The sequence below is a fragment of the Bufo bufo genome, chromosome 7, assembly GCF_905171765.1.
Source record: "Bufo bufo chromosome 7, aBufBuf1.1, whole genome shotgun sequence".
In the NCBI taxonomy this organism is placed as follows: domain Eukaryota; kingdom Metazoa; phylum Chordata; class Amphibia; order Anura; family Bufonidae; genus Bufo; species Bufo bufo.
The window spans coordinates 203,393,741-203,419,404 of record NC_053395.1 but is presented as its reverse complement, the minus strand read 5'-3'; the positions used below and the strand labels follow the sequence as shown (position 1 = coordinate 203,419,404).

The following is a 25,664-nucleotide window of genomic DNA, read 5'->3' as shown; positions in this document are numbered from 1 at the left end:
ACATAAATCACGAAACAAAAGTTTAAACTGAGAAAATGTACCATTTTAAGGGAAAAATATGTTGAATCAGAATTTCATGGTGTCAACAAATCCCAAAAAAGTTGGGACAAGGCCATTTTCACTACTGTGTGGCATCTCCCCTTCTTCTTACAACACTCAACAGACGTCTGGGGACCGAGGAGACCAGTTTCTCAAGTTTAGAAATATGAATGCTCTCCCATTCTTGTCTAATACAGGCCTCTAACTGTTCAATCGTCTTGGGCCTTCTTTGTTGCACCTTCCTCTTTATGATGCGCCAAATGTTCTCTATAGGTGAAAGATCTGGACTGCAGACTGGCCATTTCAGTACCCGGATCCTTCTCCTATGCAGCCATGATGTTGTGATTGAGGCAGAATGTGGTCTGGCATTATCTTGTTGAAAAATGCAGGGTCTTCCCTGAAAGAGATGACGTCTGGATGGGAGCATATGTTGTTCTAGAACCTGAATATATTCTTCTGCATTGATGGTGCTTTTCCAGACATGCAAGCTGCCCATGCCACACGCACTCATGCAACCCCATACCATCAGAGATGCAGGCTTCTGAACTGAGCGTTGATAACAACTTGGGTTGTCCTTGTCCTCTTTGGTCCGGATGACATGGCGTCCCAGATTTCCAAAAAGAACTTTGAATCGTGACTCGTCTGACCACAGAACAGTCTTCCATTTTGCCACACTCCATTTTAAATGATCCCTGGCCCAGTGAAAACGCCTGAGCTTGTGGATCTTGCTTAGAAATGGCTTCTTCTTTGCACTGTAGAGTTTCAGCTGGCAACGGCGGATGGCACGGTGGATTGTGTTCACTGACAATGGTTTCTGGAAGTATTCCTGAGCCCATTCTGTGATTTCCTTTACAGTAGCATTCCTGTTTGTGGTGCAGTGTCGTTTAAGGGCCCGGAGATCACGGGCATCCAGTATGGATTTTACGGCCTTGACCCTTACGCACAGAGATTGTTCCAGATTCTCTGAATCTTCGGATGATGTTATGCACAGTTGATGATGATAGATGCAAAGTCTTTGCAATTTTTTCGCTGTTGTAACACCTTTCTGATATTGCTCCACTATCTTTCTGCGCAACATTGTGGGAATTGGTGATCCTCTACCCATCTTGGCCACTCTGAGAAGCTCTTTTTATACCCAATCATGTTGTCAATTGACCTAATTAGTGTTAATTGGTCTTCCAGCTTTTCGTTATGCTCAAATTTACTTTTTCCAGCCTCTTATTGCTACTTGTCCCAACTTTTTGGGGATTTGTTCACACCGTGAAAATTGGAATCAACGTATTTTTCCTTTAAAATGATACATTTACTCGGATTAAACGTAAATCTGTCATCTACGTTCTATTACAAATAAAATATTGACATTTGCCATCTCCACATCATTGCATTCAGTTTTTATTCACAATTTGTTTAGTGTCCCAACTTTTTTGGAATCCGGTTTGTATCTGTATACCTCAAGAAAGGTCAATAAATAGTTGGTTTGCTGAGTTAGGTGCGGAAAACTGGCTGGTCTACAGAGACCTATGATCGCAACCCCTTTAGGTATCTTTGGGATTACTTGGATAACCAGGACTTATACTAAAACATCAATGCTGAACTCTAAACTCTTGTAGTTTAGTAGACCCAATATCCTCAGAAACATGGTGGCAGTTATAGCAAATAGAGATGAATAAAGTTTTAAAAAATTTGATTTGACAGCTTTGCCAAACTTCGTCAAGAAATTTGATTAGTTATGAATTACTTCATCACAAATCACTTTTCATTGTATGCCACGTTTAATGCTGATTGGGGCATCTAAGACTCACATTCAGGTGGTCAGGGAGTTAATCTGGGCGTAAAAAAAAAAATACCCACCTCATCCACTTGATTGCGGAGAGGCCATCCGCTCCCGTCTTGATTGAAGAAAACCCTGATCACGCTGGCCATGTGCGGTGATGTCATGACACGGCAAGTGTGATCACATGGTAAAGTCTTCACGCTTGCCGCAGGTCCTTTGGTGGTTTTTCTCAAGACTGGAGCGGACAACCTCTCTGCAATCAAGTGGATGAGGCCAGTATAATTTTTTAATTTTCAGCCACCATTTTAGGAAAAATTGATACGTTACCATGAAGAGCAAGGAAATTCGGCTTTGCGGTGAATCAAATTTTTCATAAACTTCAGATCGAATTCCACTTCGGATGCTTTGATACGCTCAACACTAATAGCAACCAATAGGGAAGCCACCAACTCCATCTTAACGTCAATAATTATGAAATGAGATGGTCATCTAATTCATATGGATTTCATATTCAGGTTTGTACAATTTACGTAACAGATTAAACAAGAAGTTCCATTTTGGCGACCAAAAAGTGGCTTTTAATATACCTTAAACAATCTAAAGTCTGAGTCACATGAGCTTGTTGTATCTCCAGTAGGCACTGTTGCCCAGCAACATAATGTCCCTGGATTTTCTATTCCGTTTCACTGTAAAGAGTTGACTTTGGTTCTTTGTTGTGGTGGTCCGAGGCTGTATACTAGTCTCATTCTTTTTTTCACTCTCACATCTTTGTGGCCAGAGGCAAACACCAATGTTTTCTGACATGTAAAGTATGTTCTCAACAGAAAAATGTCATATGTAGCACCTGGACAATATGCATTGTGTTTTTTTACCTTTAAATAAATAATTAGTCCAAACAGTTAAAAGAAAAAAAAATTCAAAACCCTAAAGTATAGTAACTCTTGAAGAGTGCTGGTTCTTCTTGAAGAGATCCAACTGGTGTAGTGAGTCTTACAGGAAAAATCCCTGGAAAATGTCTTCTCTAGTACAACATGTAGGTAGATACCCTGTAAATCACTGTCCATCTCAATAAAGATAACCCTACTAATGCTGTGTGTGGTGTGAGAGAGACAGTTCGTTCAAGAGAGACAGTTTTCTTGCTTCAGTAGCAACTTAAAGTCATCCATCTATTATACAACTAATCATTTCCCTAGGTGGGAAAATAAAATTAAACATACTTTGCGTGACCTGATAAAAATAAAAACTGAGATATTTGAAGATTTCCACTCTGCTACTCTATATCCTTCTTATCATTGGTTACCCATATAGCAGAAGTCTTTAACCTTTCCTACCTCATGAGACACTTTCAAATATGGCATGTGATGAAGTTGAAGACTAACATGGATCTTACCTTTGTATAAACTCCCTCTAATATGGTTGAAACCTTAGTTTACAGTAGGTAATATTATTTAGAATTTCTTCCACCTTCCGAGCCAAAAAAAAGTTGAGGCCAAATCTTCAAATGGCTTCCAGGTAGAAACATGGTGGGTTTTACGGAAGTTTTGGTCACACCTGGAGACTAAGGAGACCATAATTAGTGAATGATAAGTTAAGCAAACTTATTGGAGCATTCCCAGTAGGCCCAGTTATGTGTCTGCACTCCCGGAAGCACCCTTAACGTCAATGGATGTTGGAGGACCTCCAGTGTTGAAAGTTAAAGACTTTCTACTCTACCTCATGGAGGAATAGAGGGAATGTACCATCTAGTTCTTCAAGGAACTCCAGTAGAACATTTTATAAGAGACTGTTTACAGCTGACAACTCCTTTAGCTTGACTATAGGTAATTTGCTTGTTGAAATATCAGATTCATAGTACAGGACATACATAGTATGGACATATAGTAGCTATGTCCTTATTATTTCAAAACACATTAGTAAAGATATCGTATTCCTATTTTGTTAAAACAACCCACCTCCACAGCCTTCTAAGTATACTTCTAGAGAACTAGTTCACTGTATGTAAGAGAGTCCTTAAGTATTTTCTACAGCAGACATTTATTTATGCAGAAAAGTAGAGTAAAGAGTCCTCTACTGTATTTAACAGGATACACTGAAATCCACTTAGTTGAAAGGAACTTATTACCGTCTTGGTGCAGTGTTATTGCTGTGTAATGCTTTTTTGTGCATCCACTATGCAGTTTTACAGCTCGGTTTCTCAAGGGGATAGCTGCTTCACAGAGCAGCACATAAGTGATGTTGATGAGCAGACTCCATTTCACCACATCTGGGAACTATCGTCTAAACAAATATCCTTATCCTATTTTTCCTTCACCGCCGGTTCACTTGGTTGGATTGTTTAGCACTGTAAGCTCTCTTTTGTCTTCTAATTGCTATATGAATTGACATTACAGTGACAAGGAACTGTTTAGGGTAATGGAAGAGTTTTGGGATTGCTGTCTACTAGAATACATTTCTTTAAAGAACATTTGCCCTAAAATGGAAATTAATCTCCAGTATAAGTTATATTTTTTGTTGGGGTTTTTCAGCATGTTTACTTTAGGAAAATAATTCAAAAGTGGACGTTGACAAATCTTCTGTATGTGCCGCTTTGAATATGGTTGACTCATTTAATACCTTTTGCAATCTGGTTCATTAACACATAATGACCCAATGCAAGTATTAGATATTCCATTACTAATAAGACTGGATTTGCACGGGTCATTGGTTGGGCTTTCCCGATTATTCAGAGAAGCTCTAGTAAGATCCTCCTGAAAACAGTAAACTGGTAATGAATAAATTTTTTAATTTTACCGTTTGTTGTCAATTGGCTTTCTTAGACTTTTGATTGGTAGATCTGATGGTTTATGCAACAATATGGGGGCACTGAATATATCACTACGAGGGCAGATTTTCCATTCACTAATTTTGGAAAGATGACTGCCATCAAATACTCAAATTCAGCTTTTATGAATAGCATTCCTAGGAAAGCTTCTTCCCAATAATTGCTCCATGTGAAAGTGTCACCAATCACCTGATGAATTTGCAAACACTCGTTCATCGGGTGAAAGTATCATTGATGTGGTCACCTAAATCATTATTCTTGTGCAGCAGATCATGCAGCCTAAAAGCTATCTGCTGACCAGAAACAATGCATATGTATTAGGACCAGCAATCACCCAACTGATTTCTCATCCCCATGCAATGAAGTTGATTGCTACATGTAAATCCAACTTTCACCTCCTGTAATGAGCAGGCAAGAACCTGGACTGAACCGATCATTCCCAATAACTCCCTGCATTGTTGGCCAGTGTGAGGGCGCTTTTACTGGTTACATGAAGGTCTTCTACCATGGAAATGTTCTGCCAAATTAACTTACTGTATTTGAATGGGTTTTTATTATTTTAAAAGTAGTTGAGTCTTATTCAAGTCACTGTATAGATGAAGAAACATGTTGTTCCCTTGTTAAGACAAATTATTAAAATGTTTTGCTAGCAATGTGTGATTTATGTGTGGTTTGCCTCTGACACTTCTACTGATCATGAGAACACAAAAGCTAAGACACCTGGTGAAGATCCATGACTCTGTTGGGTTCTGCCAGGCACAGTGCCACCTGGTTCATATTTTGTGTCAGGCATTGCAGCCCATAATCATTTAACTGAACAGTACACTGATGATTAATCAGTCAGTTCAATCACATTGTACAGGAGTACAAGTAGTGCTCGATAAGCTACAACACCACAGACAGTGCACAGACAAAGGTGGCACAGAGTCTGGTAAAAGCTAAAGAGGCCATTAGACTCAATGAAAAGCAGTATCTCTTTTATTCTTAAGATTAGTGGGGGAATACCGTAAGGACCAGCTTAATGGTTTTTATGGAAAAATTGTGAACAGATCCCTATGCAAAGTCATGACAAAGGTGGCTCTGCAAACATCTGCAAAGATTCAGATACTGGTGTGAAAACAGAGGTAGAAACACGTTTCTGGGAAAATGAAACTGAAGTTTACTAAGTAACAGACTTTAACAGTCTCACAAGACGTGAACTTTGGAAACAGACTCAGGTCAGGAGGTGGAGACTTTCACTATGTCTTTGTTGCCTTGCCACCAACCTGTATATCTGAGTCCTGCACTAGCTCCTGGCTATACTTCCATGTTAGCAGAACACACTTCACTTTCTCACAACCATTCTCTTAGAACTCTGTGCATGCAGGTTGCTCACCACATCTGCTTGGCAGGAATGGGAGTGTTTAATAAAGACTTACTCTACTCCTCTAAAGTGGGCCACGTACGTAGGAACGCACACACATGTCTATGCTGGTGAGCCAGACCAGTACCTCTCCCTTCCCCAACTAATAGGGCATCTTCCCATGACCAACGAATAACTTATGCTTAAGCTCTGCCCACTTGAATAACGTAGCACCCATGTGCTCTCGTTATCCCACAAGTGTTTGGCCACATCTGACCTTCGCCAACATGGTATCTGATGCTGAACACTCCTCCATTTCCTTGTCGGCCGCAGTCCACCAACAAGGACCTCGTTCCACTTTACATGTAATAAAAGAAATGTCAATTTTCATAACACTGTTGAATAACAGTGAAGGACAACTCCCACTCCATACATCTACAATGAGACCTTTCCTTCACCCCCTGGTGTCTATTTCCATGTTGGTCTTGGCCTCCTGTAAAACTCTGAAATGGTGGTGGTGGGATAAGCAGTTCTGTTGTGGATTGTTAAGCGCAGAAGCTTTTTTGTACACACAATGCAAATGCATTTAGGAAAGCTGCAGTAGACATTGATATAATCATAGACAGAAATATCAGCTGTAATTGAAAAATGGATGTGGTTTGTAACTGAATTAGAACATACATCTCTGTAATGTAATCAATAAATTACAAGTGTAATTCTGCACTACCTACAAAACAGAAACACAAGTCCTTTCTGTCTATATCCTCCTCTAACACATGAAGGGAAATGATACTGCTGTATGGTGTGGTTGACCTTTGCTGTAGTGAAGAATCTAGATTTATTCCTCTAAATCATAGCATGAAGGGAAGATGCACTATTGTAAAGAGGAATACGCGGTTCGGGAAGGTATCTAACAACACACATTACAATTAGCAACCTTAATGAATTAATGTGTGCCGACAGCTCCTCACACCGGAACGGAGCTGGCAAGTTCTAATAATAGACTCCAGTGCATTTATGGCAGCATATTAATATATGCCTAGGAAAAGCTGCAGGAAATGCAGCATCTCTCCAGCAGCTGCCCTGCTGACTTCTTCCAGGAGGTTGCATAATGTGATGTGAGGAGACAATGTTATTATGATACAAGGGACATATCAGTCTTACATTTTAAACTCTGGTTTTATCTCATAATTCCATGCTGTGCAATACAGGTTAAAGCATTTGAAGGGACTGTTCATTCCGATCTCCCTGTTTCCTGGAGTATTGAGTCACAACAACTGAAAAAAAAGGCAGCAGAAAGGAGCTTATGTCAATGTATAAAAATGCAGATCTCTGTGTGCCAAACTGTCGAAAGCTGAGCGATAACCCATATGCGCATTGTGACAGCACTAAGCATCTGTAGTATCCCTTTACTACTTTTTGATTTGCCAAATAATTAAATACTTTACCAAGGAAACAGATTGAATGTTAGGGCATTGTTTTGTTTTAAGAATATATGTTAAATTCTAACGGCAACTTATGCGGAGAATGAAGGCCCCTTAACTCATGCCAGTTTGTGCATCAAGACAGAGACAAAAGGCCATGTACACTTTCGTGGGCATTTTTTAAAATTGCATTTTAGCCATTTCGGGCTAAATATATATTTTTCAATTGGTTTAATAAAAATGTGTAGCAGTTTTTGAGAAACAGGGGTTAAAAATCAGTTTGTTTGCAAGCTGCCACTTTCTGTTTTCTTTGAATGCATCATCAGATGGTTCATATGTAGTTCTTACCTCTGATTTCATGACCTCATAAATATAAGCCATATTTTTATCAGTTTGATAAGAATTGAGCTATAATAATTGTTTATGAGGTCAGCAGATCAGAGGTAAGAATTGCACATGAGCCACCAGATGATGGGATTTAAAGAAGACACAAAGTGACAGCATGCAAACTGATTTTTTAACTTCTGTATCTCAGAAACTGCTGAGCATTTAAAATTTTTAAGATTCATTAAAAAAAATTATTTTAGCCCAAAATGAGTAACATTTTAATCATGAAAAATTCCTTTAAATAGGTTGGACTCTCCCCAATCACTAGTATGAAGAACTATAGTTCTCCATCACTCCCGACCATTCATGGTAAGGAGAACTTGTATGGAGCAGTGGTGGAGCCTGTGTTCTGTTCTATAAAACTTTACAAGAGGTATGGAAATAGCAGAGTGAAAGAGCTTGACGGCTTGTGTATACTCTTTCACTCTTTTTGAAGCCTAAAGGGGTATTACCATTTCATAATGTGATGGCATATTGTTCGTAATTGCCATTACTTTACGATCATGAGGTCCTGACTTCTGGGATCCCAACTGATAGTGAGAGTGAAGGAGCCACAGCAAAGATTTACCACTGTGTTCTCTTCTAAGTTTTCTCTGTGTAGCGAGCCCATGAGGAGCCACAGAGGAGGATGGGAATGGTAGTTGCTCTGGCTGTCACAGCCAATCACGGTGCCTTTCCTCACAACATTGCTCCCTAGGGCCATGCAGTGAAAGAAGGACGTACCTTTTCTTCCTTCAGGGCACACCCTGGTTCTGGTGCTTCTGCCTGATGCTAGTTGGAGTGCCCATGATATTAAATGACTGTATGGGTGCAAGGCAGGGTGCATGGTGTGCAGTGTATGGAGCCAGCGTATGGTGCAGGAATCATGAAACCAGGTCAAAGGAAGAATAATCCTCTCTTTTTACTGGTTAAAATAGTAATCGTGGTATATTTAATCATAGCAGAGAAAGTTATAACTGTATACAGTAAAAATCTTTCCCAAGTAGTGATGTATAGATTTAGGCAAGGATGGGAATTATGACCCTCTTTCCTCTTGCTAAAGTCTCTCTCAGTAAAATATTTGGCTGGCAACAGTACTTTGGAAATAAAGGCTATAGTGTCCACTGCAGGATAAAAGTTCTTGAAGGCATATCTGACCATAATGTTTTTAAGTGTAAAGGATGTCTTAATGGTGTCCCTCACAGCAGCAAACTCTGAATGGCTGTAGTGGCAGGTTGTCTTACTGACTGCTATGCTTGACTATCCAGATTCCAAATTCTTCTATTGGTAATTCACACAGAGAGCTGTTAGTCTCTGGGGCTTTGTGGCCTTAAGGAGAGAGAGCTTCAGGCATAGCTTCCTCTCTCACTGAACTCTCCCCTAAGACTCACTAACTGAGCTGAACACATCAAAACTCCTGCAAAGGGTGAACCAGAAGTATTCGATCTGGTTGTGCCATCCACACACAGCTATGTTGGATGTAACACAACATAGCAACACATGGCATAACATTCCGTAACATTAAATAACAAACCATTTGCAGACACCTCCTGCTCCAGGGTACTGCACCTGAACAGTGGTTCTCTGCCATCAAGCTGTACAGGGAATTGTAGTCACCCCAACTCTCTTGAATGAGGCAGATTCTTCCACAGATGGTGGCCAAAATGACCATCATAAAGAAGCCATCTTCTTAGACTTACACCTGAGCATTATAAAGAACAAGATCTCCACAAAAACTTCAAAAATGTAGATACCAATTGTTATCTCGACTACAAAAGCTGCCATCACCATAGGTGGAAGAAAACTATCCGCTACAGTCATATGAGGAGAATTAGAAGAAATTGCTCAAATGACAAAACCATGAAAGAACAGATAGACACAGTTAAGAAAAGATTCAAAGATAAGGGCTACCCTACAAGATTGATAAATGAATCTACGAAAATTATCCTCGCAGTAAACCAAAAAGACAGCCTAAAAAGTAAATGAACCAAACAGGAGAATCTGAAAACCCTCACATCTCAATCTGATTACCCGTTACAATATAAAACATATGGAAATAAGAAAAATCCTAACAAAACATTGGACAGTTTTACAAAAAAGACCCCATCATAGGAAAAAATATCCCAAAAATTCCAAATTGAACTTTTAGGAGAGCACAAACACTTATTGTCTCAAATTGAACAAAGATCCTATCAATCAGATGACACTTTTGAAAAAAAGTCAGACCAAAACAGGTTCCTTTTAAGTGTGGTGTGAGGAGGTGTAAATGTTGCGACATTATTGCAAATGGCTTAAAAGAAGTGACGTTACCAACACTAAAGAATTCCATCCCATTGCGCTCTAATATGAATTTTGGTACTACTAACGTCATTTATTTATTACAATGCCCCTACAATTTATATTATGTTGGTCGCATGACTCAGACCCTTCGTGAACATATGAATGAGCATAGATCAAACATCAAATGAAAGATTGGTACACATAGTATATCCCGTTATTTCGCCAGCTATCATGAAGCGATTCCACTTTTCTAAAAGTAACCCCAAAAGGTTCCCCATTTATACCAGACTCTTTGTAGAAAGGAAATCTTCTGGATATATCAACTGAATACTTTGACGCCATTTGGATTGAATGAATCACTGGAGTATGTGAACTACAGTAGTTTTTTCATAGTGATTGGTAAAACCTCTTAATATTTGTTAGCAATTGTATAGGAATTCATTTCCAGTGATGGCCAGTTCGCCGTGTTTGCGGGCGAACACGGCAAACTGGCCATCACTGTTCATTTCTATGTTACTATGTATTTAGAAATAGGGCTCAATCAATTTTTTTATATTTTAATATAATATCATGAATATTCCATAATTGGCATAAAAAATCATGCTGTGAACACTATAAGCCACATCTCCCCACTCTTCCTATTGGCCTCTGTGTCTACCTATGGCCGATGCGTTCAAAGGTGGAACGCATGAAGCCAGAGCGAGACATGCGTTCCACTTGAATCACCAAGATGCCACTTACGGGTGACGTCACTAATGGTCTCAGCGCTTGGCGCTCCAGGCTGGAACGCATGGAATCAAAGGGAGGAGATGTTTTGTTTAAGCTATTAGACGTCACTTCCGATGACGTCACCTCCGATATCAGCGTCCACACGTTTGAAAAGAGATTTCCACTATAAATATGTGAGTTTTGCATGTTTGTTTTAATGTCCATTGCTTGTATGTATATTGCTCCTGAAGAAGGGGGGATTTATCCAATCCCTGAAACACGTTAGGCCACAGATTATTTTCAATAAAGAAGATTGATCAGAAACCCTGCGAGTGTGCTGCCATCAATCTTCATCTAACTACATGCGATCCTGGCCAGGGGGGTTAAAAGTCTTGCAGGTGTATTGAGTTTATCCTGCAGACAACCCCTCAGCGAAGTGAGGACATACCTCATGTTTAATGGTTTTATTGATATAACATCGACTATATGCCATTAATGGGTATTGCTATATTTTTTTTTTTACACACAAATCACCGTAGTATTTATAGGGTTGGAAAAGTATCAATATATGTATCACAGAGAAAAACATAACTTTTACTGTCATTAGTTAAAATATTACCCCATCTATATATGTAATCTTAAACTATGTCAGATAATTTGATTATATATATTTTTTAATCAAGTTATATATTTTATTTAATCAAGTCCTACAGAACTGTTCTCATCCTATTTGTCTATAAGTTTATCACAGACTATATTTGGGGCTTCATATCCATCTCTAGTGATGAGCGGCAGGGGCAATATTCGAATTCGCGATATTTCACGAATATTTGTGCAAATATTAGTCATATATTCGAGAATTCGCGAATTCATGATCTCCAGGCATTATTTTCTTGATTGCGAAAATTCGCATAAAATTCGCATGAACTGGTATTTAAAAAAAAATCGAATATTCGCAATTACAAATATATTTAGCGATATTCTAAATATTTGCGAATTCTCGAAGTGCCGATATTCTCTATATTCAAGTGTATGGGTTTACCTACATTCTATCTAGCTGCCTTCCCTTCACACACTTTGTGTACCACGCATAACTCTACTCTTTTCAAACTACTTTGACCGATTAGCTACTACTACTTTTGCCACCTACGGTCCTTCATCTTTGAAGGGACTTTTATCCCCAAAGATTTGATTAACCTCCTCCTTTTTTTCTTTTTGTTTCTCTACTGTCTAGGAACTAAAAATGAAGGGGATTCAGTGCTAAACCAGTGCTGTGGCTTCTTCATTCTCATAATTGGTGGGGTCCCAAAAATCTGGCCCCACCAGTTTTAAAGTGAGCTCATGTCAGCACTATCAGATGGGAATACCCCTTTATTATACCACGTTTTTGTTTTATTAGATACCACTGGTTTTCGTGGGTAAGTCAGCTACTGATTGGCACTTAAGATCTTACTATGATTTCCTGCTGAGAGAAAGGAAGAAAGAACTGCTTTATCCCCAGTTTTGATACAGAGCTGCTTACATGCCTGCTTCAGAAACTAGACACCATAAAATACTGGTAAAACAGACAAATAAGAGTTCAGTGGGGGTTCTTATTAGGCTGTTGGATTAATGAGAGTTGAATATCTGCTAAAAAGGAAAATGGACAAGATACTGTAAGTCGAATATTATGTTTCCCAGTTAAGAATTTTGTCTTAGGTTTCCGATGGTATGATATTCCCTTATTGTTATCGTACAAGACTAGCCTAGAAGCATGCTTATCTTTTCAGCTTCAGTCGTCCAAATCATAATCTACTAAATATGGTGATAAAAAAATGCAGCTCCTGTTGCCTAGCAACACCATAACCCTATATATACCACCACTAACACGTGCATTGTTTTAATGAATCAGAATAGCGATTCCCCGGTATACACTGAATTGCATACTCACTAGAAATATTCGGAGAAATTTGTTTTAACTGCGTTTCCATGAGTAAAACTGCTACAATTAGACAATCTAAAACTCGTTGTTTGGAAAAAGTTTGCAATGTGTCTCCACAGCAAAACCCCATGCCATGTGGGGAGTCTGCACCGGATATATTATTATTATTATTTATTAGTAAAGCGCCATTTATTCCATAGCGATGTACATATTAAAAGGGGTATACATACATAATACAGACAATTGCATTAATCATAAACAAGACGAGTTACAAACAGGTACAGAAGGAGAGAGGGCCCTGCCCGTGAGGGCTTACAATCTACATGGTATATATACTATATATATATTCCTATTAAACAGTGTAACAGGGCACTCAAGAAATCGTGACCATGTGGTACAGTTTGATATCTTTATTACTATTGTGAATAATGTTACTCAAACAAATCAATTGTAATAAATCGATAGATGAATCGATAAAATATTTGACAATATTGGATAAATGAATCGATAAAATATTTGACAATATTGGATAAAAATAGTCGATTTACACAAGGGCTCAGAATAATATAGTGCAAATATCGGCAGTCATAAAATGCAATCTCAAATTTACATGTTCAGTCCAAATTTGGTATATACATCTGGGTATTGGTGCAGTCCAATCGAATATTGTTATGTCCCACTTCCAATTGCAGCAGCGTCCCGCTGAAAATGAAGTAGATAGCGGCGTCCCGCTATAAAATTACTTGCAAGCAAAATGTACCTTATATCAACCGAAAGTTCTCCAGACTTTAGATCCTCTCCTCTCCTCAGAAGTGTCTATGACACAATGTATCAAGAGGTTTCCTTAGACGACTCTGTGTTTCTGTTAGATTTAACTGCCAAGTCCACCAGATTTCAATCTGTTGGTGGAAAGTCTGCAATGGCGTTTGTAGCAGAGATATTCCGTCAAAGGAGGCTTCCAAATGTAGTCTGTAACTCGGTCGGTTTGGGGTACTTTGTTCCTTCAGTATACAGATAGGGGGTGTAGCACCATACGCGTTTCGGGGTCCAAGTTATTGCCCCTTCCTCAGTGGTATGCAGCACCCCTATCAATACCCCTCTTATATACTATGTCTTCTATGGACTCATTGGACACACCCTTAAACATCAGATCCTGTTTTTCAATCAGCCCAGGTAACCAAAATTGCTGTTTGGACTTGCTCTCAAAATAACAGTTTTTGAAGTAGTGTTTTCTAGTACTTAGCAATATGCTATATTCTTATAATTACACCTACTGATATAACTTAAGCTTATCTTTCTCCTAGACCAAGAAACGCATGGTCACCCCATGCGTTTTTGATGCGGTTTCCATGCGTTTTTTCCATTTTTTTTATTCTTTCCCATTCAGCAAGCACTTAACATAGTTTATACATAAATATTAATCATAAATAGTAATAATAAGTGAGGAGCACAAGTTTACATATAAAACATTCTATGAACTCCAATGATAAATGTTCTTACAAATTTTAAAATGATGAAGGAGATGAGATAAGATAAAAAGCAAAATAAAATCTGTAATAGATTGATGTATTTAAATGGAGACCCATGTGTAGAGAAGAAACCGAATATAATAAATAAATATGCGGTTAGTTATCGACTCATGGGTCCCCATTATACTCATAAAAATCCAAAAAGTTCGAATTCTGCATTAAGACCCTTGGGTATCAAGGAGTCGAATTCGAATATTCTCTTTGTTTCGAGTCTCGACATTCTCTCTATGTGATTACCTCCTCTCCATTCTTTTTCAACTTTGTCTATCGCAAAGTACTTCATGCTTGAGGGGTCCTGGTTATGACTAAATTTGAAGTGGTATGATGAGTGATTTTCAAAACCTTTCCGTATATTATTTATGTGTTCCGAAATTCGTTTTTTTAGTGTTCGCTAAAAATTTAAGATTGTTTGACATGTAGTTCCGAAAATGTAATTTATGCTATCGAAAGTCCATGTAAACGATTATATATTGGCAGGACAAAGCGAACACTTAAAAAAACGAATTTTGGAACACATAAATAATATACGGAAAGGTTTTGAAAATCACTCATTATCATACCACTTCAAAATTAGTCATAACCAGGACCCCTCAAGTACTTTGCGATAGACAAAGTTGAAAAAGAATGGAGAGGAGGTAATCACATAGAGAGAATGTCGAGACTCGAAACAAAGAGAATATTTGAATTCGACTCCTTGATACCCAAGGGTCTTAATGGAGAATTCGAATTTTTGGGATTTTTATGAGTATAATGGGGACCCATGAGTCGATAACTAACCGCATATTTATTTATTATAATCGGTTTCTTCTCTACACATGGGTCTCCATTTAAATACATCAATCTATTACAGATTTTATTTTGCTTTTTATCTTATCTCATCTCCTTCATCATTTTAAAATTTGTAAGAACATTTATTATTGGAGTTCATAGAATGTTTTATATGTAAACTTGTGCTCCTCACTTATTATTACTATTTATGATTAATATTTATGTATAAACTATGTTAAGTGCTTGCTGAATGGGAAAGAATAAAAAAACGGAAAAAACGCATTGAAACCGCATTAAAAACGCATGGGGTGACCATGCGTTTTTTGGTCTAGGAGAAAGATAAGCTTAAGTTATATCAGTAGGTGTAATTATAAGAATATAGCATATTGCTAAGTACTAGAAAACACTACTTCAAAAATTGTTATTTTGAGAGCAAGTCCAAACAGCAATTTTGGTTACCTGGGCTGATTGAAAAATAGGATTTGGTGCCCAATGAGTCCATAGAAGACATAGTATATAAGAGGGGTACCATTTATGATTAATATTTATGTATAAACCATGTTAAGTGCTTGCTGAATGGGAAAGAATAAAAAAACGGAAAAAACGCATGGAAACCGCATCAAAAACGCATGGGGTGACCATGCGTTTTTTGGTCTAGGAGAAAGATAAGCTTAAGTTATATCAGTAGGTGTAATTATATGAATATAGCATATTGTTAAGTACTAGAAAACACCACTCCAAAAACTGTCATTTTGAGAGCAAGTCCAAACAGCAATTTTGGTTACCTGGGCTGATTGAAAAACAGGATCTGATGTTTAAGGGTGTGTCCAATGAGTCCATAGAAGACATAGTATATAAGAGGGGTATTGATAGGGGTGCTGCATACCATTGAGGAAGGGGCAATAACTTGGACCAGGAAACGCGTATGGTGCTACACCCCCTATCTGTATACTGAAGGAACAAAGTCCCCCAAACCGACCGAGTTACAGACTACATTTGGAAGCCTCCTTTGACAGAATATCTCTGCTACAAACGCCATTGCAGACTTTCCACCAACAAATTGAAATCTGGTGGACTTGGCAGTTAAATCTAACAGAAACACAGAGTCGTCTAAGGAAACCTCTTGATACATTGTGTCATAGACACTTCTGAGGAGAGGAGAGGAGAGGATCTAAAGTCTGGAGAACTTTCGGTTGATATAAGGTAAATTTTGCCTGCAAGTAATTTTATAGCGGGACGCCGCTATCTACTTCATTTTCAGCGGGACGCTGCTGCAATTGGAAGTGGGACATAACAATATTCGATTGGACTGCACCAATACCCAGATGTATATACCAAATTTGGACTGAACATGTAAATTTGAGATTGCATTTTATGACTGCCGATATTTGCACTATATTATTCTGAGCCCTTGTGTAAATCGACTATTTTTATCCAATATTGTCAAATATTTTATCGATTCATTTATCCAATATTGTCAAATATTTTATCGATTCATCTATCGATTATTACAATTGATTTGTTTGAGTAACATTATTCACAATAGTAATAAAGATATCAAACTGTACCACATGGTCACGATTTCTTGAGTGCCCTGTTACACTGTTTAATATTTATCTATTGCATTGAGTGAGTGGTCTTAATACACAGGTGCACCGATTTGGGGTCCATTTTTTCGAGTGCGACATCTTATTTGATTTTTGATATATATATTCCTACCTCATATCCATCCTATATTCTGTTTTAACATTTATACTGTATGTCGAGGGCAGTGTCTTTCCAAGCCATAGTCAAAGAAATATCAATCACGGACCACCTTGGTTGAGTCATTAAATTTAATATATTACCGTGTGTGGGCATTTTTATCAGCAACCTATGCCACATTATTTATAGGGAATGGAGGGGTGTCCTGCAACCCCATAATCAGGGAAGCCTGCAACGGTGGAGAAAGGTACATGGAAGTATGATGGTGGGCCATCATAAACACATACTCCTCAAGTAGTATCCATATTAGTGACACGTGTAAGAACATAACTAGGACAGTAGTTTAATCAGCGGTGACACGTGGCACCTGAGTCAGTACTGAGTCACGTGCCATTTGGTTCCAACAGGTCATCTGACCCCATCCATGTGGAAGTTGACAAGCAGTGACTGCAGCGAAGAGACCCCCGGAGCAACAGAACCAGAATCATAGATCTCTTCATACTTAGGTCCTGAGGTTTGTCCGGGGGAGGTTGAATAAAAAAAAAAAAAATTCTGGTTAATCCCTTTATGTACATTGCAATCCCGTAAATCGTAAGTGTTTTCATACATGATCCTGTGTTTGGTGCACATGACTTCAGCGGTATCTAGATTCTTTCCGCTTGCAACATGAAACGACCATGCAACAGATTTTCCTAATATTTTAAGCAAGGACTTCAGCCAATGATAATCCACCGTGCACTTGACTGTCACCATGAGCAATTCCATACAATAGGCTTGCGCACAGTGCTACTCGGTACTATCCTGTTACAAGATAAAAGACTCGTAGCGGTAGGAAATTTGGCATTCTTTTTCACATTCTATGGTTTTATTGAAATGATGACTTGAGCCAATATTTATTTTTTCTTTTACAAAGATCTGCATAATCCTTGACAAATTTAGCAGTCTGCACTGGCTCCCTGCCCAATGCATTGCTAATGAGAGGGAAGACAAAAATTCTATTGTAACTGCTGGAGAGTTCAGTTTTGGTTGCTAAAATCAGAGAATTGTATTGTGACAGGAAGGCAATAGGTCACAGAGGATTGTCATCCATTAAAATATCACTGCGTTCTCATGAGTGATTCTAATTGTGTTTTTCGTGTAATGTGTCTATTCTAAACATAGAAAAAACAGAATTGCTTTGAATTGTGTGACTCCGCTAGCTACGAAGGAAAATAAACCAAGCAGTCATTTCTGTTCCTTAACAAAATTCTTCCAATAAAAAAATCATCTTCCCACCTTCTTTTCTTTGTGTTTAATTTCCCTGCAGCGCCACCATAGGAGAAATGAAGCATTACAAAGCACATATCAGGTCCTCCAGGGAGAGAGATACTCGTTGTAGCTTTTCCACACATTAGCAAATTGATGAGGGTCCCTAATGGTGACTTTCCTCTAACTTTGGAATTTCCTAATAGGTTATTTGAAAATACATTTAATTTCAATTTAGGGCTTGAGCTACAAAGGGCCATGCAGATATGACGTTGTAAACTGTGGCCACAACACGAAGTAGTGGCCCAAATATATTTAGAGAGCTATTATTGCAGCTAAGAAATTGTGATTAATTACATTTTAGTTCATATTATAAGGGTTATGAATGCAAAAAACAGCCCCACACAGAGAAAAAGCATAACCTTGAGTGTAACGCACATGAAAACAATCTTCAGCGACAAATTATTTTTTTCCATTTTGTTAAATTCTTCTGGTAATTCACAATATATGGTCCATGTAGCAGCCATTTGGGCAACTCTGTGTCTAAACTGAGAAGCCTGCAGATCTCTCTCCTTCTATACCAGCAGCATGTCCCAGCACTATGTTAGGATACTTTCACACTTGCGTTTTTCTTTTCCGGCATAGAGTTCCGTCCCAGGGGCTCTATACCGGAAAAGAACTGATCAGTTTTATCCCCATGCATTCTGAATGGAGAGCAATCTGTTCAGGATGCCTCAGGATGTCTTTAGTTCAGTCGTTTTGACTGATCAGGCAAAAGAGAAAACCGCAGCATGCTACGGTTTTATCTCCGGCGAAAAAAACTGAAGACTTGCCTGAATGCCGGATCCGACATTTTTTCCCATAGGAATGTATTAGTGCCGGATCCGGCATTCAGAATACCGGAATGCCGGATCCGTCCTTCCGGTCTGCGCATGCGCAGACTGAAAAAAAGGTGAAAAAAATAAATGCCGGATCCGTTTTTGCTGGATGACACCGGAAAGACGGATCCAGCATTTCAATGCATTTTTTCGACTGATCAGGCATTTTTAAGACTGATCAGGATCCTGATCAGTCTTACTAATGCCATCAGTTGGCATACGTTTTGCCTGATCCAGCAGGCAGTTCCGGCGATGGAACTGCTTGCCGGATCTCTCTGCCGCAAGTGTGAAAGTAGCCTTAATCTCAGTCAGCTTTTTTCTACATTCTTGTCTCCAGTGGTGATTGAACTCTAGAGGTGTTCTTCATCCCATCACATACTGAGCAAGATCAGGTGTAGCAAGCAGTTGAGTTGCAGTTTTGTACTTAGAATGGTAAATTTTATTGACAGCTACTAGTCTCAAAATTTTTATAGCAAAATTTGCAGTAGATTTTTGAACCTGTCCCCACCTAAGCCAGGAGCTTTGAGCTTGGCCCTTTTATGGCCTAAGATCATGGCAACGTATTGGCCCTTGATAATTTTATTGTATGTGTTTTTTTTCCTCTTCTGTTCCACAGGTTATCTAAAATTGTTTATGACATTTATAATTGCTTTACATATTATACATTCCCCTGATAGTTGGCACCACAACTGATCACACATTTATGACATCTATAGTCAACATCTACTTGCAGTTTTGAGAAAAACCAACCAGTATCCATATGCTCTGTTAGATATCTGTAAGATATAGAGGAGTAGGTCTCCTCCCTAGACACCCCTATATGAGCAAAAGCTGCTAGCCAAGAGCAACTCTCATCCCAGCGAACTGGGTTGTCCATGTAGTTATTATATGGTTGGCCATATAGTTGAGTGGATGCTGTAGGAGAAATCTCTGTCCAGCTGTGATTGCTAGGAGTTCCTCGAATTGGACCTGCATAGAATATCTGATTACTGGACTATTTTAAATAAGAAATTAGTTTTCGAGAAGAGGCAACCATTTACATATAAATAGCGGCACAAATTTAAAGAATCGTAAGACCTATTTTGGATCAGCAGTATTCATTGCCACCATCATCACTGCTACCAATACAACACAAATAGTACACGTGGAGATGATGATTCTGTAATTGCTGCAGTAAACTGCTGAACTACAATATTCTGCCTATATATATTCTGCCTATATATTTCACCCTTATTCATTTCTCACTTGGCAGCAAATAGCCAGTTACTGGTTAGGCTTGAGGAAAACAATGTTAGTGAAAGGGAGATGGAAGCGTTCGCCCTTTTCTAGTAACGGTACGGAAGGTTGTTTCATGAAGCTTGTGTGATTGATGGGGCTGCTCTAGCTTCTCCCAGAGATAATTGTTCATTGCTGCTTTTCAATTGCTCCAATGTGGTCAGGTAATTACGGAGCAGTGTTAGCAGAAACATATGGTCTAGGGAGCCATTTAACCCGCATTCAGCACATATGCTTGTGAGATAGCAAAAAACGCTATACAAGCAGATTCCTTTTAGAAAAAGACTACGGTTAGAATTTAAGATGCTTAATTTTTAAAGAGCATTTACATATTGTTATTAAATTGTCTTAATTAAAGATAAGCACATTTTTAAAATTTGATTAGTATCTGATTAAGATAAATCGATTGTCCGATTCAATTTAGGTCGGTATAAATTTGACCCTAATCGAAATTGCACTGATTCCCGGGAAAGTCTTTTTCTTTCCTTGATTCTCCAGAAGCAAATCATACATAATTTGGTTTTGGTAGAATCAGGACTTTTTGAAAAATTCAAGTTGAATCTCCAGAATCAATTTACTCATCTCTAGCTTTAAAGGGGCTTTCCGGTAATAATGATTTTTTAGCAAGTGCCCACAGCTTGTCTCCTGAACAGTGTTGTCAACCAGGGGGCAGCGAGGAGGAGGAAAGAATGAATCTTCTGTTTCAGGAGGCATGCTCTGGAAACTTGCTGACAGATTATTATTACTGGAAAACCCCTTTAATGTGTACTATAATGTGAATTATAACAGCTGATTTTCTATGAAAATTCCCCCTGTCCATGTGCCTTTTTAGGGCATATGGATATCAAAGATGGGGAATCGTTCTGTTTGGGACTCCCCCTATGAGTGAAGAGCTGCTCTGTAGGAGTGGCTCCTGTTCTGGTGGATTCGAGCCATCCTTGCATTACATGGATGCATGTGTGAATATATGTGCTGCCCAGTAGGGAAAGGGGCCTGCTGTCTCCTTAAAACATTTTCCTATTGTCTATTAGATTGTATATAGTAGACTAAACTAATGAATGAATTGCTCAAAATTATTAGCAAATTGCCGGAGAGACTGTTGGCGAGGTGTTGGCGAGCCCTCAAATTGCCGGAGAGACTGTTGGCGAGCCCTCATTGGTGCAAACCCCACCAGGTTTTACCTTACAGCTATGTCCCCACTGTAAGCTTTGCATCGTTTTAATATTTTTCCTTTATTGTATATACTGATATCAATCTTTATAATTAAACTGTGTTTTTAGACTTTTTTGATCCATTTCAGTCATCATGTACAGTACCATTTAAAGCAATGCATGTCAAAATCTGCCCATAGAGATAACCATAACTTATTGACCATTGTAGTCAATGGCCTGTCGATAGGACTGCAATACAAAAAAGCTACTTCTCATACAAAACCATACTGGTTAAAACAAAAGGTCTTGTCCTTAACAAGACCTCAACTTGAATATTCCTGGTTCGGGTGAAACAAACAGAACACTTACAAGGTGACTTCTGACAATTTTTTGGGCTCTTCACCTGCCAGTCAAATGTCCGCACTTCTTCTCAGACTATCTGATGCATACTGTAAGCAGTGCTGGCCAATCCAAGGGCAAACAGAAAGTGTCTTGGACTACCTAGTGTGCATCAGGTAGTCTAATAAGCTATGCAGCCATCTTGGATGACAAAAGTGAAGCCTAGGAATTGGAGGATCTACAGTTAAAAAGATGAAAAGGAGTGCACCAGGTAAGAGTTCTGTTGATTCTCTAAGTCAATGCAGTTTTTCTTCTTCAACCTGAGGGTCTCTTTAAAGTGGTTTTCCAAGACTTTAATACTGATGACCTCATCATCTAATACTATGATGACCTAATACTCAGGACACCTAGGACCCTCGCACTAGCGCCGCAGCCTTCTCGCAGCTCTTCCTAGACCAATGACAACACATTCAACGGTCACGTGGCCTAGGCGTAGTTCAGCTCCATAAAAGTGAATGAGGCTGAGTGATATACCAAGGACAGCCACTATACAATGTACGGCGTTGTGCCTTCTCAAACAGCTGATCGGCAGGAGTCCTGGTTGTTGGATCACCACCGATCAGATACTGATGACCTATCCTTAGTTGTAAAGCCTTGAAAAACCCTTTTAATCACAGAGCAGTATTGAGTGAATTTGGCCCTGGTCTACTTCCATATGATTCTGATTACATACTAAGAATAGAAAGCATTATTTTCTGTTGGATGTATGCAGAAAAAAACATTGCAGTAAACTCATTTGCAACATTTTGGAGGATATCACTGAAACAGCTATACATGAGAGTCTACAGCTCCGTTCACATGGTTTCACATGATGCCTAAAACAGTGGTATATGGTTTGTTGAACGGCCCTGAGGGAAACTGCAGCAAATCTTGAAAATGATGAAAATGGCTTTTTTTTGCCAGTCCATTTAGTAGAAGTACCTTTCTATAATTTTGATCTTTGAATGAGATGAATGAAATGAGTCTCCTTATATCTGTGTTCTGCATGTGCTGGAGAATATCGCTAGATCTCTGGTAAGCCAACGTCTTTTAATATTAATCTGGTCTCTCGCGTGTTTGCTGGGTCTGAAGTGAAATGCAACCTGCCGTCTAACAATATCCTTGAGAGGAAGCAACACGGTGCTTTACATTTATCAGTGTTTGCTGTAGAGAAATGGGAACATAATATAATAAAAAGAAATAAAACCATGATATTGGACCATGAGAAAATGAGATCATACTTTTTGAGTATGCTAGAAAACACAGATAGCTGTATACTTACAGTGGTGACTGTTTGACTCAAGAGACACATGTGACTTGGGGGTTCCTTTCCTTTGCATTAAGGTCAGACAGAGAGGGGTGTAGCCCCTTTACCAATCACCAGATTTTTGATACACCAGATTTACACAAAGCCTTTGAGCAATATCTATCAGTTAGCTTTAAGTTTTCCGGTCTTAGTTTTTACTTCTAGGTGGTGCTAGAAAGGTGAATGCTGGTGGTGATCTATTTTGCATACTCAGTGAGGTGCCACAACTTGAAACTTGTTACCCTTTGATTATTTCATGGGTCAAAGTGGAGTTGGGAGGTGCACCCCTTATAGGACGCAGAGTGATCTCAGAGACATTTGTGCTGCGCACTGGAGGAGGTGCTGAAAGGTATAACTCTGTTACACACATACATTAGTGGGCACTCCATTGAAGTCTTCATTCTAGGTAGGATGTAACTATTTGCCCTATTTCTTGTACACCCTGGGGTGTCATCCATATGTGGTAACATGGCCATCTCAGAGACATTCCCCAGGCCAGTGATGATTATTTACTTTTTATTATTATTCATTTACTTTCGACCACCTGCCGCCTCCAACTAAAAAATATCTCCCGCATCTGCGCGTTCCTCAACCAGGAGTCTGCTAAAATGCATTTATATGCCTTCATCATCTCCTGCCTAGACTACTGTAACATCCTCTTATGTGGCCTTCCCATCTGGCACTCTAGCACCCCTTCAATCTATCCTCAACTGTGCTGCCCGACTAATCCACCTCTCACCCTATTACTCCTCTGCCTCTCCCCTCACCCCTGGAGCACACACTATGTCCAAAATTAGATGTGAAAAGTGTGTCCATGATTGGTATTTTTGCCTGCTGCATATTCGTATGTGGCAGCTCTTTTGTCTACAGTATGTGTGCTATGTGTCTTTTAGTGTGCATAGAAGCATTGTAATATAGCTCTTATTGTGCACCGTATAACCAAACACAATTATCTTGCAAGAGTTCATGAGGATTGGTTGATATAGGCATAAAGTTTGGTGGCATTTTTAGGGCCACTGTTGTTTTTGTTTTCTACAGCATGCAACATGTTACAAACATAGCTAAATATAAAATGTCACCAAAAACACTTGTGAAAAACACTATAAACATTATTTTGTTTTATCAGAAAAAATAGGAAAAAAATGCGTGTGAAAGGGGCCTAAAGGCAATTCCGAGGTATTATTGCTTATATTGTGTTCTACAGTGGTCATATGGAGATGATACCAGGAAGTAGAGCAAATGAATTGCAAATGAGTGGAATTCGAAAAAAAAATCAAGGTTGATCCGAACCTGAATTTTTTGTGATATATGAGAGAGAGTGAGGTATTCAGGTAGAATCAATCTGAAATCGATTCCATTGAATTGGAATCCAAATTGAATTTTGAGAAATTCTCTCACCTCTACCAGGAAGCCATGCAAGAACATTATGGTTGTCCTTCTAAAAGTGTGGTCACATGACACTGATGTCAAAGAAATAGGGGAGACAGTGACCAGAGGTTCAGGGAGTAGGAATTTTTTGCTTTGTCACCCCATCCCATTCTTTCCATTACATGTGATCCACATACTTAAAACGTATATCATGTTAGCAAGAACCTCCGAAAATCATTTTTGAGACATCTGTGAAGAGTCTAACTTCTTATTTTGTTATGTATCAGTGCGTGTAAGCCTTCTCTGCAGCTAAGCATTATATATTTAAGATATGTATCTGCTAGCCAAGTATCTTTAGGGCTAGAATATGGTAATATCCGAGTAGCATAGAAGGAGCATGATTGTGTCTGTATTATTCAGCCCATCTTCTCCATCCTTGCCGTTTCCTCACAAAGACGCCCAGTAATCAGGCTCAATTTATTATCCCATCCAACAACATATTGTTATATCTGTCAGATGAGCTTAAACGATTGATTTCTCTTTCACGACAATGATGATATGATAAAGGTTTTTTTTATCAGATTTCTGCATTGAAGAAACAGGATTACAGATATCAGATACGACAAGGATCCCACAATCTCCTAAAAAGTCATACATCGCTCACCAGTAGAAATACATTTAATGATTTATGCTTTGTCTCCTGCATTGTCTCTTACTTGGATGTAGTTCAAAGGGCATGGCAAGGAGTCAAGCTGGGGACACGATACCCTTTCTGATGGATAGTTATAAAATAATATATTTATCTAGAAATGTAATGGACTATGCTATGATATAATAAATCTCTGGAACATTTGCTCTGTGGCTTACCTGAATCTAGAAAGTGACGCTCAAAACAAGGGACGGTGGCTGTCATGATGCTATCCAATTGATTTACGAAAGGTACAAAAAGGTATAAACTAGGGACTGGTGATGCATCATATCAACTAGGACAGCCCTGATTCTTTAGACTAGACCTACAAAGTCAAATTCTGTTCTACCTGGATGGTCAGGAGATAGGAAAGTGCACATGTCAATTACTGTGTTTGATGCATAGGGGCATTCATCAGTTTTGAGGACACCAACGTTGTTAGCAAGATAATTGCCTAGTGAGACATTGGTCGATAGCATTAGCAGAAGTGACTAAACACATCAAAGTCATATATCTACAAAAATGGGACATTGGCCTAAGGGTAAATTACATTTCTATATAGGCTCCCAGTGACACAGAACTATACTACACAGTCCCATAGAAGTCTGGAGAGTCATGATATACCTTTGTATGTCTCTAATATAATATGTCATATGGAATATAATAGAAATAACATGGATTACTTGATTACTCCAGGTA

General features: G+C 38.8%; 1 protein-coding gene across 2 annotated transcripts in view; it reads left to right on the top strand.

The window, feature by feature from the left end:
• The window catches only part of KCNJ3 (potassium inwardly rectifying channel subfamily J member 3), a 231,024-nt gene that overhangs the window by 65,160 nt on the left and 140,200 nt on the right, over positions 1-25,664 (top strand). Inside the window, exon 3 of one of the 2 annotated variants that reach the window (XM_040440509.1) lies at positions 17,084-17,617. The exons of the other annotated variant lie outside the window; for it this stretch is intronic. Within the exon in view, the coding sequence (XP_040296443.1) occupies positions 17,084-17,166 (83 nt within the window). The 3' untranslated portion in view covers positions 17,167-17,617. Of the gene's footprint in view, positions 1-17,083; positions 17,618-25,664 lie in introns of those variants that run through there. 2 annotated transcript variants of the gene reach the window in all.